Below are 15,508 nucleotides of genomic sequence, written 5' to 3' on the forward strand. Positions count from 1 at the left end.
TGGCCAATGGGGTTCCCTGATAGGAGGTGCTTTTGGATACTGGGGGCTGAATCAAAGGAATGTTAATGGGCTAGAAGGGAAGCAGAGAAGGTCTACTGAAAGGAGCAAAGTGGACTCTGCACCGAGAGCCAGTGAAGTTCCCAGAGAAGAAACATTAATATTATTTTCATTCCAAATTTGTAAGATAAAATTAATGCTTGGAAAGAAAATGTTATTTGTTCAACATAATTTATACAATATATAGCTATGCTTTTATTGACCCCTTATGTTCCCCATCCCCGTGTTACAAACTACAGTTGGAAGATCATGAAAGAAAGAGAGTCTAATGCTGTAGTTTCCATTCTAAAATAAACTCCAAGAAATTAGCAAGATCAAGTTAGGAAAATAGGCTGGCTTTGCTCATGGTAGCAGTGGCTTGTTTGCTTGTTTCATTACATTTTCTCAAATAATAATGACATATACATTAGATTTTGTTTCATATTATAACTTAACATATATATGTAGTATATTTAGGATGTTATGCTTTAATCTACATATCTCTCCAAGGACTAATTTCTTAAACTCACTGAAGATAGACTTCTGTCCAGAGAGGCAACTGCTTAGCTTGTGATACTTACATGAAATATTGTGCACTTATGTGGAGTTCATCTTTGTAGGAATGTTAAACTTTAAAATCTGTATGACAGAAATAAAATGTGTTTCAAGTTACTATATCTGAGCAAAAAATATGAAATGGTATTCAAAGAAAAGATTTTTTTCTTTAACCAAATTGGTGTGAAATAAACTCAGAATAAAATGATACCTGCCCATAAAATTCAAATACCCACTCCTTTCCTCTGAGAATGCTCCACTCTCTTAGTAACAATTAGACACAGGATGCTTGAATGACGTATTAATGTAAATTAAATAATTAGAAGAAAGGAAGTATTAAAATATAGTAAGCTGCCTGCAAAAATATTGAACCAAAACTAGTAAAAGTAGGCAGGGAGTTGGTTGAGAAGTGAGTAAGCATGATATGGGGGAGGGACCAAGTGAAGGCAGTGAGAGTTAGAAAAGATATTAATATAAAAACAAATCAATTCAATGAAGAAATTATTTTTCAAAAACTGATACAAGATATTCATAGAAAACAGAATGGTATTTGTTAGTTTTAATTTTATTCATTTTGTCTATTATTTATTCATTTATTTATTTATACTGCAGATTTTATTCCCCCATCCACCCTTTGACTCTTTCACATCCCATACTTCCTCCTCAACCCCTATCTCCACGAGGATGTCCCCACCACACACCTCCCACCCAACCAGACCTCTAAACTCCATAGGACCCCCAGTCTCTGGAGGGTAGGTGGATTTTCTCCGACTAAACCCAGACCTGGTAGCCCTTTTCTGTATATGTGTTGGGCAGCCTCATATCAGCTGTTGTATGCTACCTGCTTGTGGTCCAGTGTTTGAGAGATCTCTGGGGTTCAGGATGAGACTGCTGGTCTTCCTACAGGATTACCCTCCTCCTCAGTTTGAATTTCTCCCCCATTTTTACTCTCCCACCCCTTCCATTTCCCCTCTTTTTTTTTTGTCTTTTATTTGCTTATTTATTTATTTATTTGTTTGTTTATTTATTTATTTATTTTTACTCTCCATACTTTATACCCTCCCTCATCCACCCTCTGACTGTCCTACATCCCACACCTCCTCTCCAATCCCTTCTCCACAAGGATGTACCCACCCACCACCACCACACCCACCCTACCAAGCCTCTTAACGCCATAGGGCTTCCAGTCTCTTGAGGGTTAGGTGCACCTTTTCTGACTGAACCCAGAGCCAGCAGTCCTCTGCTGTATATCACTCACATTTTCTACACACTGTCTTAAGTTCATAGCCTTTTATTGATTATTATTCCTATATTAATATTTATGGGTGTATCTATGCACAATTATAACTATAAACTATTGAGTCAATTTTATTAGTGGTGCATATGATTTTCAAGGCTTATACTACTGCTTTAGACAACCAATAATGGGGCTTCATCCATGGAAGAAACTTATTCCAAGTAGTCATTAGTTGCCTATAGTTTTTCCCCCCTAGGGTTGAAACTCTGCAAAAATTTTCCCTTCAGTGTTAACATGTCCACTGATAACATTTATTCTGGTTTAGTTTTTGCAGCTATTTATAGTAGAGACAGTTTCATAACTGACAAAAGGTATGATATACTTAGGAGATTCCAAAATTCCCACAAGAAAACATGTAGAAACAATTTAACAATTTCAGCACAGTATCAGGACACAAAATGAACGCAAAATACCAGCCTTTCTGTGCAACACACAGACACGGACACACACATACACACATACACACACACACTCACAAAGACAGAAAAGTTTATGGATACACTCTCTTTTAGAATAGCATTAAACACAATAAATACCATGGAAAAAAAACCTTCTTAGGAGAAAACTTCTACAATGAAAGTTCATGACTCTGGAGGAAGAGATTGAGAAAGACCAGAAAACAGAAAATGAACTGATACTTCATGTTCATGTACCAGGATAATAAATACTGAATGGGAAATGAATTGATACTTCATGTTCATGTACCAGTACAATAAATATTGTACAATGCAGTCCTAATCAAAATACCATTTAGACCAATGAAATAGAATAGATGATCTAAACATCAGTTACTTGAAAGCACATTTGATATTTGAAACAAAGGGAGAAAACATACAATAGAGAGATGATTACATTTTCATCAAATGGTTCTAAGAATAATGAAATTAAATCCATTCCTATCACCCTACTCATAAATTAAATTCAAGTTGGTCAAAAATATCAATTTGAAAACCAAAATGCTAAAACTGGTAAAGGAAAACATAGATAGTCCCATAAGATTTCAGAATTAAGTAATAAATTAAGGCCAACAATCAATAACTAAGACATCATAAAAGCAAAATTGAACAGTTCTATATAGTTCAGGAAACAAGTGAAGAACAAACACAAACTGTGAGAGACTATTTGCCACCATACATATGAAGGATGATTAATATTCAGAATACACAAAGGATTGAAAAATGTCAAGGAAACAAGTGAATCAATTAAAAAATGGTCTAGTGATCTAAAGAAAGAGCTCTCCATAGATTAGATTTTATTTTTGTTTGTTTTAAGTTTAATTTAATTGTTTTACTGAAAACAGATTTTTTTTTTAATTCTTTCATACAATATATCCCAGTCACAGTCCCTCCCGCACATTACCTCCAAGTGTTGACCACTCTCAGAGCAGGATTATCTTGGACTGAGGTGTCCACATATTCCGTGGATGAAGCTCATTTGTGCCCCTTTCTCTCTTTTTGTGCATACTGAAATGTGCTAGGTACCTACTGTCATGCTCTTCAGACTCCCAAGTCCCCTTATACCACTACTTACTGAAGGCTGTCCCGTTTACTTGTATACTGAGCTTCAGTAGCAGGCTCCAGGATAGCCAGACATGGGTATTTTCGAGTCCACATGTAGTTAACTTTATTAGTGTCATAAAGAGGTTGAGGATATGATAAGGGGTGCTGACTTTGCAAAGAGGAAATAGAAAAAGTTGTGAATGGGGCCCCTCTTGTAGGTTATACAAAATGACTCAACACATGGTCTTTTAGACTCTACAGTAATGCCTTAGCTCCTGTTGCCTGTCCCAGAGAGAGCTGGAAATATCAAGTTGCATGTTGGCAATTGTCTTTATCTGAGGTCTGTATGAACAGAATTTTAACAAGTTATATATTTTAATGAGTTAATCCAACTAGCAAACTTTAAAGCATATACTAAATTGAAGCCTATGTGATTCTGTAGGCATTTTAATTTTATCATTGGTGAATATTTAAAATCAATTTTCATTGATATAAATTTCATGACTGTTATAGTCCATTTATGTCCTATTATAGTCAATATATATCTAAATACTAAATATTGAAGAATGCATATTCATGATGGAAATATATACATAGTTGTTTTCTGATACTGTTATAAAAGAAGTTATATCACTTTGAGACTATAGTCATCAAGATTGTAAGGGCCAGAGGTCATGGATTATCCCAAGGAAACAGCTTCTTTCAGACACAAAAGGATTGATTCATATATGAATTCAAAGATTATGAGAGTATGTATAAAACCTGTACAGGTTCAAACTAGACAAATTCCCAGCACTGAGAAGGGGAAATGAACATGAAGTGCTACTGCTAATGAAATAAATATTTGAAATTGATACCTGTTGGGAAAAGTAAAATCAGGCTTCTCCAATAGAGTGTTACACTAGGGCAAGCTCCATGTCCAGAAGTACCAGGAGTAGTTTGTACAAAAAAAATAACAATAACAATGATAATAATACAAACTCAAAGTTTTTCTGTGCTAATTTTTTGGCTTGCGTTTTGATATTTTTTTCTCTTATTGGTTTTCCTATAGATAGATAGATAGATAGATAGATAGATAGATAGATAGATAGATAGATAGATAGATAGAGAGAGAGACAGAGAGACACAGAGACAGAGACAGAGAGACAGAGAGAGAGAGAAAGAGAGAAAGAGAGAGTTTGAAGTTGGGTGGTAGAAAAGCAGGGGATAGATTTGGGATGAGTTAGAGGAAAGGAAAGTATATGGTCAAATTATATTGTAAAAAAACTTTAAATTAATTTTTTAAAAAAGTATTTTTGACATAAACACTTAGTACATATGACCAAAAATATTATTTTGAAATCAATGTAACAACACTAAAGAAATAGCACAAAATGATATTTGTTGATTAACTTTATAGACATACATATTAGATTGATGCATTCATAGTTGTAGTTTTTTTCTGAATAAAAATAGCATGACTTTCCATTTGAATGAAAGTTGAAAAGTTGAGGCAGTAATAATAGTGATGAGTTTATTATTAGAATGCAAATGTTAATGTAATTTACTCAATATATTTTATGTAGAAGTGTTGACTAGGTTTCCACTAGATAAATACATATTAATTAGGAGAAGGTTGAAATGTAAAAAATGATACAATTAATTATATGATCATTTTCACTTAACTTTCAGACAACATGTTGAGGAACCTGAACAAATGGCTAGCAGTTCTGAGGATCACTACCGTTCTCGAAACCATGCAGATCATACTCTCTGTAAAATGGAAACCTATTTGAAGGAGAAAAAACTGTGTGATGTGCTCCTTATAGCTGGACCTCTGAAAATCCCAGCTCACCGGTAAATACCCATATATATCCACAGGATACAAGTATGAATTGGGAAGAATTGATAAACTGAGTATAAATAAATTAGGAAACATTTTCTACTTTGAAATATTCAAATGTTAATATTTTCTTGTCTGGTATTCAATAAATGTAAAGTTGATGATTTTGATGATAACAAAATAGCACAAACCCTAAAAAGGTCAGCCTACTTAATTGCCCTTTCTAACATCACTGCAATGTAATAAATTGTGATATTTTTACATTTGTTTTAAGACAGGGGTTTACAACATAACCCAGTCTGGCCTGGAATTTGTTATATATACCAGGCTTACCTGGAACTCACAGAATCTGCCTGAATCTGTCTCCTATGCCCTGGCATTAAAGGCACTTGCAAACATGCCTGGCAATTTTAAAGATTTATGGAGAAAGTATACTGATAAGTTTTGAAAACATATTGAAAGTTCTGCATAATTATCTGTGATACTGTTGACAAACAATAAGTATTGATTTAACCTTCCTATTTCTAGATTGGTTCTCTGTGCTGTGTCTGATTATTTTGCTGCAATGTTTACTAATGATGTTCTTGAAGCCAGACAAGAAGAGGTCAAAATAGAAGGAGTAGATCCAAATGCACTTAATTCTTTAGTGCAGTATGCTTATACAGGTAAGCCCTCAATGTGTATTAACTAATATTAACTCTACATTTTATAGCATGTGTTTCAATGTGTATTAACTGACATTAATGCTACAAGAATGGAAAACATACAATATAGCAGTTAAATCACTTTCTAAAAGCAGCAAAAGAAAAAAAGACAAAACGATATATAAATCACCATAATACAAATTATAAAGAGTATGCTGTTGAATATTACCACCATGAAATTGGAGAGTTATTTTAACATAGGAAAACAAGAATGTAGACTGTGTGGGTTAGCAGTATTGTTATTATTTTTTATTCTTTTAAATTACATGTACTTTTTGGAGAGGCTGTGTATCTGATTGTAAGTGGCCCCAAAGGCTAAAAGAGATTATTGGATACAGGAGCTGGAGTTACAGCCAGTTGTAAACTCTTCGACATGAAAAATTCATCAAAATATTAGAACAGTTATAAAAACAAACATAGCATCTATCCAATTACAATTAAGTAAAACTATAAATCAACAAAAGAATCACAAAATTATACAAATTCATGGACATTTCATATCACAGATTATTGAATGTTTAATATGTCATCATAGATAATCATGATGGAAATTAAAATATTCCTACATTCAAAGTAAAATGGAAAGAGAGCATATGAGAAACAGTAAGAAAATGGAGCAGTTCAAAGAACAAAATTTTACTATACATGTCTGCATTAAAAAGTTAGAGATCTTCAATAAGCAATTTAATGTACATTATTGATATCACAATTCACTTTAAGTTGTAGTCATCAGAGAACAATACTTAAGATCAGAAAAGACATTAATTAAATAGGTAAGACTAATATGCTACAAAGGGTCAATAAAATAAAGTTAGGTGCTTAAAAACTGAACAAGTTCAATAAAACTAGAAAGGAAAGAGGAACCAAGACAGATACAATTTAAAAATATAGGATATGCTTATAACTCTTGTTTTATGATACACTAGCAGTAATCTCCTTTTAAATCCCAACTAAAGAAATAAGACAAACAAATGTGTATATGTACTGCACACATCTATTATATTATAGTTTGAAATAAATAGAGCAAATAGCAATGCATATTACTATTTTATTTATGGCAATGGAAGCCATATAATAATTTTTAGAATTAAAAAATACTTTAAGAACAATACTGTCTATGTAAATCATTTGAAACAATGTTCACATCTTCTGTAACTTGACTAAAATTACAAACCATAAAGATATGTTTTATTTAGAAGTGTTTATAAATAAGATGTCAGTAACGCTTGTTAAAAAATAATGGATAGACATGTACTTTAAATTGCTTGGAATAACTTTAAAGGTGCCAAATGCCAAAATGTCAATGCAAATGAGCAGTTTTCATTTGTGAACTCTGCAATATTTTCATTATTTTGAGACATTGTCAGAGGTAATTCTGAGCATAATATTTTGGCTAAGGTAACCGTATTATATAATAAATGTACAGACAAAAAGAGATAAAAATATGTGAATGTGTCTTGTTTATCAAAATCTACATCCCTACAAAAATGGTCATCATACAATATGACTAATTTTATCTTTAGAAAATATGACATTGCATTTCTTAACCATAATGTGAGGTTTCCCAGCTTCATTTATGTATGACTGTTTAAAATTGTATAAATTCAAAGTGATGTTCTTATATATGTAAAAATTGACTAATATAAATGCGAAATAATGCTTTTAATCAATAAGAAAATACTATTATTAATCCTTACAATATTCACTATTGATTTGTTATAGTCATTTTGTATAATCATCTTTGATGGCTTATTCCTCATTTGTACGTGCACAAAAACTCCTTTGCATTTTTAACTATATTCCTAGTGAAGTTACTGAACACTAAAAGGCATAGATGCTATATAAAAAGCAACAAAAAGGTCATGTAACATATTGATGCTCTATTTTATGAGATGTGTAATCATTCTTTACTATTCCAAACCATTTAGGAATGCTGCAACTGAGAGAAGACACCATTGAAAATTTGTTGTCTGCAGCCTGTCTCTTACAGCTGACTCAGGTCATTGATGTCTGCTGCAATTTCCTCATAAAGCAGCTTCATCCTTCAAACTGCCTAGGGATTCGCTCATTTGGAGATGCCCAGGGCTGTATGGAGCTTCAGAATGTGGCACATAAGTACACCATGGTAAAATCATTTGTTTAAAATTAATTTATTGTAGTAATATACACTTTCTCTGATAAAACTGAAAACCTATATGAACTTAAAAATAGTTTTTAGATAAGGTGTACATAATATATATATATATATATATATATATATTAGAAAAACTTTTTATTTAGTTGAATAATACTCAACCACATTTTTCATTTCAGAACTAAAAAATTATCTTTAAAGTTCACAAAATTAAAATATTGCTAATATTAAATTGAACAGTTCTATATTTCTAATTGAATCTACAGTACTAAAAACATTACCTATGACTTCTTGCAGAATTATCAAATTTATTTTGTAATATTATACAAATTGGGATTTCTACTAAAATTAAACATTACTCAGTTTGAAAAAGTGCTAGGGCTATAGATACAGTTCAAATTGTAGGGTGTTTGCCTAGATGCGTAACCCCCTGCTTGCAATTTACAGGTCTTTCATACACTGATCATGGTGGCTAATACCTGCATTATAGCCTGTATTCTAGAGGCAGGAGAATCAGGAGTTCTTTGTCATCCTTTACTCACAAAGAGTAGTCTCAGATGAGACTGGGATACTTTAGATTCTCTCTCAGAAAAGAAAAGGAGATGAAAAGAAAGATGAAATAGCAACAGATCAAGATTAGTAAAACAAATGATTTTATTGAATTGGATTTACATCTTAGAAAAACCTTGTAGTTTGGTTCAAAACAATTTTCAGTTTACTTATTGAATTTTCTAAGTCTCTCTTAATTCTACCAAGTTATAATGAATCAAATGAATATGCCAGGAGATATTTAGAATTTGTACAGAAAGAAAAACGATGTTTATTTAATTAGGTAACTCTCAGATGGAACATAGACTAGAGAGATCCAAGGAAAAATGAAATTGAGTATTAAGTATAAATCTTTATTGTGGTTATTAATGCTTCCCTGACACAAAGAAAATGAGCTATTTAACCTTTAAAGCAGTAGATAACAAGAGAGATAGATCTCTTTAAAACTTTATCCAAAAATAAATACTCTGAACAAATGAAATTGCTCCAGCCATCTGAAAATTTTAAAAGAGGCAATTGTATACTAGAGAACAATAGATGACTGAATGTAGAATTATTCAATACAAGTTAACACTTTTTAGGACACATATTTTTTTCCTAAATATTAGCACAAAGAATTTGAGATCTCTGAATTTTTGTGTGTAGATATTCTTCTTCCTTCATTCCCAATGCCCACCAGCTCATTGCCCAGAATTTGAAGTTACAAATACAATCTTGAAACAATACCAATGTGTGGAGAATCACATTATCACAGATTGACATTTTACAATGTGTCATTTAGTCATGCTATTTATATTCCTGTATCCTAAATACAGTTGCCATATAATCTAAAAGAACAGCAGTTATGTAAGTCAAAGGTTAATCCTACCATAAAAGCCAAACATGAAAACTTCCTGTTAAATTGCTTAAATTCTTGAACTAAGTATTAACAGTTTCCTGTCTGGTATCTTACTCTTGCACACAAAATACATTCTGATAAACAACTTGAAATATTTTTGCTGCTCAAAATGAACTTGTCTTCCTTTTTGATTGGGCTACTCAAACTGAGTGTCAAAGCAGGATGTCCATAAAAATGTGATAGTGCTTTGTCCCTTAACACTCATTCCAATAATATTAGCATCTATTCTGAATACAATAAAATTAGAAAAATGCTTCCTACAGTATTTTTACAATTCTGTACCAATAGGAATAGAATGCAAATAGTTACTTTTTATGAATATTGGTAGACAATGTAGGTCAATGATGGTAGATATGCAATATTATGAAAATATCTATTAAATTCTATGAGATTGTAGCTTTTGTTGGACCTCATAGCCAGAGGTAATAGCACACTTTGAAGACACTTAAGACTGCTGTCTTAATGTGTACTCAGACTATTCATTTAGCCTGATTTTAATAGAAAAATGTGACAACCAACCTTACTTCCTTTGTGTTTTCCATGTAATCAACTTTTACAACATAAGATAATGCATACTTCAAAACTGAAGTTCTATACTATTCTCTGCCTCTGATTCAGACTACCCCTTTACATTATTTACTGAGAGCAGTGAAAACAGAACCAGAAAATAGCTTCCTACAACCTAACATAGAAGTTGAACATGTGAATATTAGTTGATATACAATGATCTTTGTTGCATCAGTCATTTGGGACCAGTTGGATCCAGTGACTTAATATCTTATAAAACTGCTAAGGATTTCTGTACCTTATCCCATCCCTTCACCATGTGATGTTTTCTATGATATTCAATAAATAAGAGGCAAAGACGTTTGTCATCAATAGACAGAAAGTCTCATGGAGACAAACACAAAGAGACAGACTCAGATACATATTCAGAAATGGATTCAGACTCATACAACAGAAATAGGACAGAACACAGAGGGAGCATGAAATAGAGAATACAAATCTATTCTTGCTCTTGGGAAAATGAGTCCAAGGGGAACTCCAAAGGGAAGAGCTTTTATTATTTTCCTTAATGTCGCACCAATATATTACTGGTGACTCAAAGTTAATCAATAATATATTTTAATGTGCAGAAATTATAATTGAGTTGGTAGAATAAGGAAAGCAGCTTTACCTACACTGATTTGTGTGGTTTTCATCCACAGTCTTTCTCAAATAAATACATAAAGTTGACATGTAAAAGTATCTATCTCTGTCATATAAGTACACAGAATATAATTAAAATTGCTTTTAGTGTATAAAACTTATTAGAAATTAGTTATGGCTGGGCAGTGGTGGCACACACCTTTAATCCTAACACTTGGGAAGCAGAGGTAGGCGGATTTCTGAGTTCGAGGCCAGCCTGTTCTACAGAGTGAGTTCCAGGACAGCCAGGGAGCAGAGAATCTCTGTCTTGAAAAAAAAGCTGGGGGGGGGGAGCAAATTGCATAATGGTAAGTACATTAGGTTCAAAATAAGTTCAAAATAAAACTATTTAAGATGATTACTCTCTACATTACTAAATTCCACAGTAGCATACACCAATAATTTAGCATAATACATATACTTTTTTATATTAATGTATATTACTTATCAGCTTTCAATATTCCTATGAGGCAACAACTCTGAAGGAATAGCAATGACAATTACTTATCATTACTTTAAGTTTCAATTTAATTTTCAAATTTAATTTTCAAATGAGCCATTTGAAATAAACTTCTTTATGATGCACTGTGGTGTTGATTAGGGTTACATGCTGAAATTCTCCATCTCAGTATTCCCCTTTTTATTTGAAGAATACAGTTTCAGAATTAACATACAATAATAGTGGCAGTTAATGGTACTTTTATATTTTTATAGTGTTTCATTTATTTTTCAACATATTTACAATGACCTTATCACTTAGAAAAGACAGTTGCACAATTGAGCAAAATGTAGTAAGCCTTATTTCAGATTATGTTTACTATAATCTGAACTATAAACATTAATGATTAATGTTTGAATTCAGAAATTCGAGCCCATTATATAGGAGATCAAAAATCGTACTGCATGTTTCTCATTAAAATAAGTCTATCCCCTTATAAAATCCCATAATGATTTAGAATCTGTCTTAAGATGTCCCCAGAAAATGTAACTACTTAATTCTGTTTAAAGAGTACATTAGTTTATTACATTTAAAACTTGAGATATTCACCTGTAAAAATATTTGAAATATTTTTTTCAAAAATATGTATTTAAAAACTAGAAATTATGGTGATGTCTTGATGAAAAATTGAGATATGGTTGCTTATACTTTGGTTGCAGATGAAATATATAACAATTATAAGTGAAAACTTGACATAAGATACATTAAAATATGTGTTCTGATGTTTGTGGAAGTTAACAAAATATAATAATTTTGTATTCTTATTTTATTAAGAAGCTTCTTAACTAGTATATCAGAAGATGTTGTTTCTTTTTAGGAACACTTTATTGAGGTAATAAAGAACCAAGAATTCCTGCTGCTTCCAGTTAATGAAATATCAAAGCTTCTGTGTAGTGATGACATTAATGTGCCTGATGAAGAAACAATTTTCCATGCTCTTATGCAGTGGGTAGGTCATGATGCCCAGACTAGGCAACGAGATCTGGCGAAGCTGCTTTCCTATATCAGACTGCCATTACTCTCGCCACAGGTAAGGAACTTTATCAAGATAATGTAAATTAGATTTCTAAATGACTAGTAGGCAGCAAACCAATCATTATTTGTCATTTTTTCAAAGAATATATAATAAAGATGTATACAGACTTCACTTCATATAAAACCAGTCTTCAATTAAGGATATTAATAATGGAGAAAAAGAAATGCAGCTTAAAAGAGTAACCTACAGATGATCCCCAACATTGTTATATCCATTAGTTTTAGTTTTTTTCCTTGCCAAGTAGCATTATAACAGGCAAAGAAAATGACTAGGGCTCCTTTTCTGTTTCCACTCATCTTCTAAGCAAAGTGGTAATAATCAACATAGCAGCTTTGTATGAGGGGCTTTAGGAGGAGTCAGATTCTGGACAATACCTATGAACATGGGCAATTATCTCCTGTAATTGAAAGCAAGCTCCGGTCCTTTCAGATGCACTCATTATAATGGAATTCTCATTGTGAATACTGAGCTAAAGGATTATAGCTAAGATTATTCTAAAAATAAATGTCCTTAAGGAAGATTGAAGATTGGCTCATTTGTTGTTCAATTGCAACACTTGCATTAACCACATTTTATCTCAGTTGGAAACTGATTAGTAATAAATATGACATGTATAATACAAAATAATATATTGCTAATACAGATTTTTATATTTATTGAATTTGGCTAAAATACTCAAAATCATTTACTTTGGAAAAAGGTGGTCTTGTAGGATTAATGCAAAATTAATACATTTTATAACACTTTGCCCCAATTAAATGTTAATATTGAAACAAATGTTAATATATTCAACATTTCTCTTTTAATTTTCATCTCTTAGTTACTTATATGTGTGTCCATAAAATGTTATTGTAAATCCAAGCAATAGGCCAAATTTGCCTTCTAAAATGGATATTACTCCAATTATAATGAAGTGAAAAATACTTGCCTGGCATTATTTTTTAATTTTTTAGTTTGCATACAAAACCAAGGCTCTCCTTATCACGTTATCTCCTTATCTTCATGTGCATTTTCTGTAGTTTGTTGATAGTTTACTGACATCTTCCAGGTCCTCTTCCTGTATTTCTTTTATTCCCAGCCAATATACATGACATGAAAGTAGAAGGAACACACACACATATAGACACGTGTATATAACTAAATACTAGATTCTGTATATTAGTGGGAACAATGCTATTTGTCTATTTGACTAGCTTCTTTGGGTGAGAATGATCTCAAGTTCCCTCCATTATCTGGCAAATGGTATTAACTAGTCCTTCTTTACGGATTAGTGAAACACCATTTTCTTGTATCCATCATCTGTTGATGAGCATCCAGGTTTATTCCATATGGAGGATTTTGTGAATAGTATTGCAATAATCATGGGTAAGCAGGTAACTGTTTACATAGAATGCTGAGTTAGATTTCTTTATGCATATACCTGGAATTGTGTAGCTTGATTAGTAATTCTTACTCTAGATTTTGGAAAAAAACATCATGCTAATTTTCTTTGAACAGTTTACTTTTGCAAAAGCAGTGTACAAGGGTTTCTTTATACATCTCTAAAATATGCTATTTACTGGAGTTTTTTTTTAATTTGGAATTTTAAATTTTTAAAAAATTTTTCTTACAGGTATATGTTGATGATGTCCATTTGGACGGGAGTGAGATGGAATGGCAGTGTGGTCTAATTTTGTGTTCCCTTGATGGCTAAGAATATTGAAATTTTCTTTTTATATCTTGGTCGGCAATTTGTGTTTTTTAGTTTGACATTTTTCTGTTTTGTGCAATTCATTTGTTCTTTTATTGGTTGGATAAATTGTGTATTTGGCATTTAAAGTTCTGAGGTTTTGTGAATGCTAGATATTAACCATTGTTAAATGTATATTTAACAAAAATTATCTTGTATTTTGTAGATGTCTGTTGCACTTGTTTTCTGTGAAGATTTTTATTTATTTTATGTAATCTTCTTCAATTAATGTTGCTGTTTATTGAGTTTTTGAACTTTTTTTTCAGATTTCTTCCTCGATTTCTCAGTTTCAGCTGTTCTGTTTAGGTCCTTGATCCATTTAGAACTAAATGGTGTAGGGTAAGAGGTAGAAATTTCGACTCACTCTTAAACATATCTATATCTGAATTCTCTCCCTTCATGTGCTGAAGAGAAAAATCTTTGCTACTTAGAGGTTTATCAAAAATTATGCTGTAGGAGAGTAGTTTATCCTCATAGTCTATGATATCCCATTGAAGTTTCTCTCTCTCTCTCTCTCTCTCTCTCTCCCTCCCTCTCTCTCTCAGTGGTATATTTGTATTCATTTTTGTAGAAGAATAATGTTTATTTCATTAAATGATTCTGTACTACTATTTGAAATTGAATATTATGATGCCTTAGCATTCTTCTTGCTTAAGATGTCATCGGCTATTTGTGGTATATTGTGTTTCCATAAGTGTTTTTGGATTCTTCACTCTACTGCTATCTTTGACTAATGCTACTGTAATTTTGTTAGTCACAACATTGAATCTGTACCTTGCTTTTATTAATGTAGCCTTCCCTTCTTCTGTCCTTTAGAGTTATCTTGGTAGAACACTTTGACCTTTTTAAATAGGTTCATTCCTGGGTAGTTTACTTTTTCAGCTATTATGAGTGGAATTTTTTTCTTGTTTACCTCAGCCCAATTGCTATTGCTATACATAAAATCTAGTAATATATATATCAATTTTGTATATTGCTACTTTTCTAACATTTATCACATCTAAAAGATTTATAGTCAAGTCCTTTATTACATACATAATCATATCATTAGAATATACAAATAATGGCAGTTATTTTTCTCTGTGAATCATATTTTTGTCTTATTGATTTGGTTATTAATTCTAACAGTTCATTGAGTAGGAATGGGAAAAGTGGCCATTCTTGTCTTCCTGCATTTGTAGTAAATGCTTTTCAGATTCTTACCATTTAATAACTGCCTTAGTAATGCAGTTTCTTTCATAGACTTCTACCTGTTCCATTGATCTACATATGTGTATGTGCATTCACAACTTTTCTTGCTAGCAGTATGCTTATTTTTAATACTATATGAACTTCAATATCACAATTTAAGCAAACTATGAATTTTCCTTTTACATTCTTTATTATATTGATGTGTGTTCCTTTTAATAACAATTTTCGGGGCTTTTTATCCTGAAGTGGTATTGAAGTTCACTGAAGCCTTTTTTATTTATATCTAATGAAACCATTTTGTGTCTATTAATTTAAGATTTTTTTTTACACAACACATTACATTTTTATTTATTTTTTTTGGATATTTTCTT

The 15,508-nt window shown here is 31.8% G+C and overlaps 1 protein-coding gene across 4 annotated transcripts in view; it reads left to right on the forward strand.

The window, feature by feature from the left end:
• The window catches only part of Klhl4 (kelch like family member 4), a 220,927-nt gene that overhangs the window by 183,742 nt on the left and 21,677 nt on the right, over nucleotides 1–15,508 (forward strand). For all 4 annotated transcript variants that reach the window (XM_031367320.1, XM_031367298.1, XM_031367309.1 and 1 more), the window contains 4 exons: nucleotides 5,059–5,223; nucleotides 5,738–5,874; nucleotides 7,842–8,038; nucleotides 11,999–12,211. In XM_031367320.1, the coding sequence (XP_031223180.1) occupies nucleotides 5,059–5,223; nucleotides 5,738–5,874; nucleotides 7,842–8,038; nucleotides 11,999–12,211 (712 nt within the window). The remainder of the gene's footprint in view (nucleotides 1–5,058; nucleotides 5,224–5,737; nucleotides 5,875–7,841; nucleotides 8,039–11,998; nucleotides 12,212–15,508) is intronic.

Source organism: Mastomys coucha, chromosome X (assembly GCF_008632895.1).
Source record: "Mastomys coucha isolate ucsf_1 chromosome X, UCSF_Mcou_1, whole genome shotgun sequence".
NCBI classification, from domain to species: domain Eukaryota; kingdom Metazoa; phylum Chordata; class Mammalia; order Rodentia; family Muridae; genus Mastomys; species Mastomys coucha.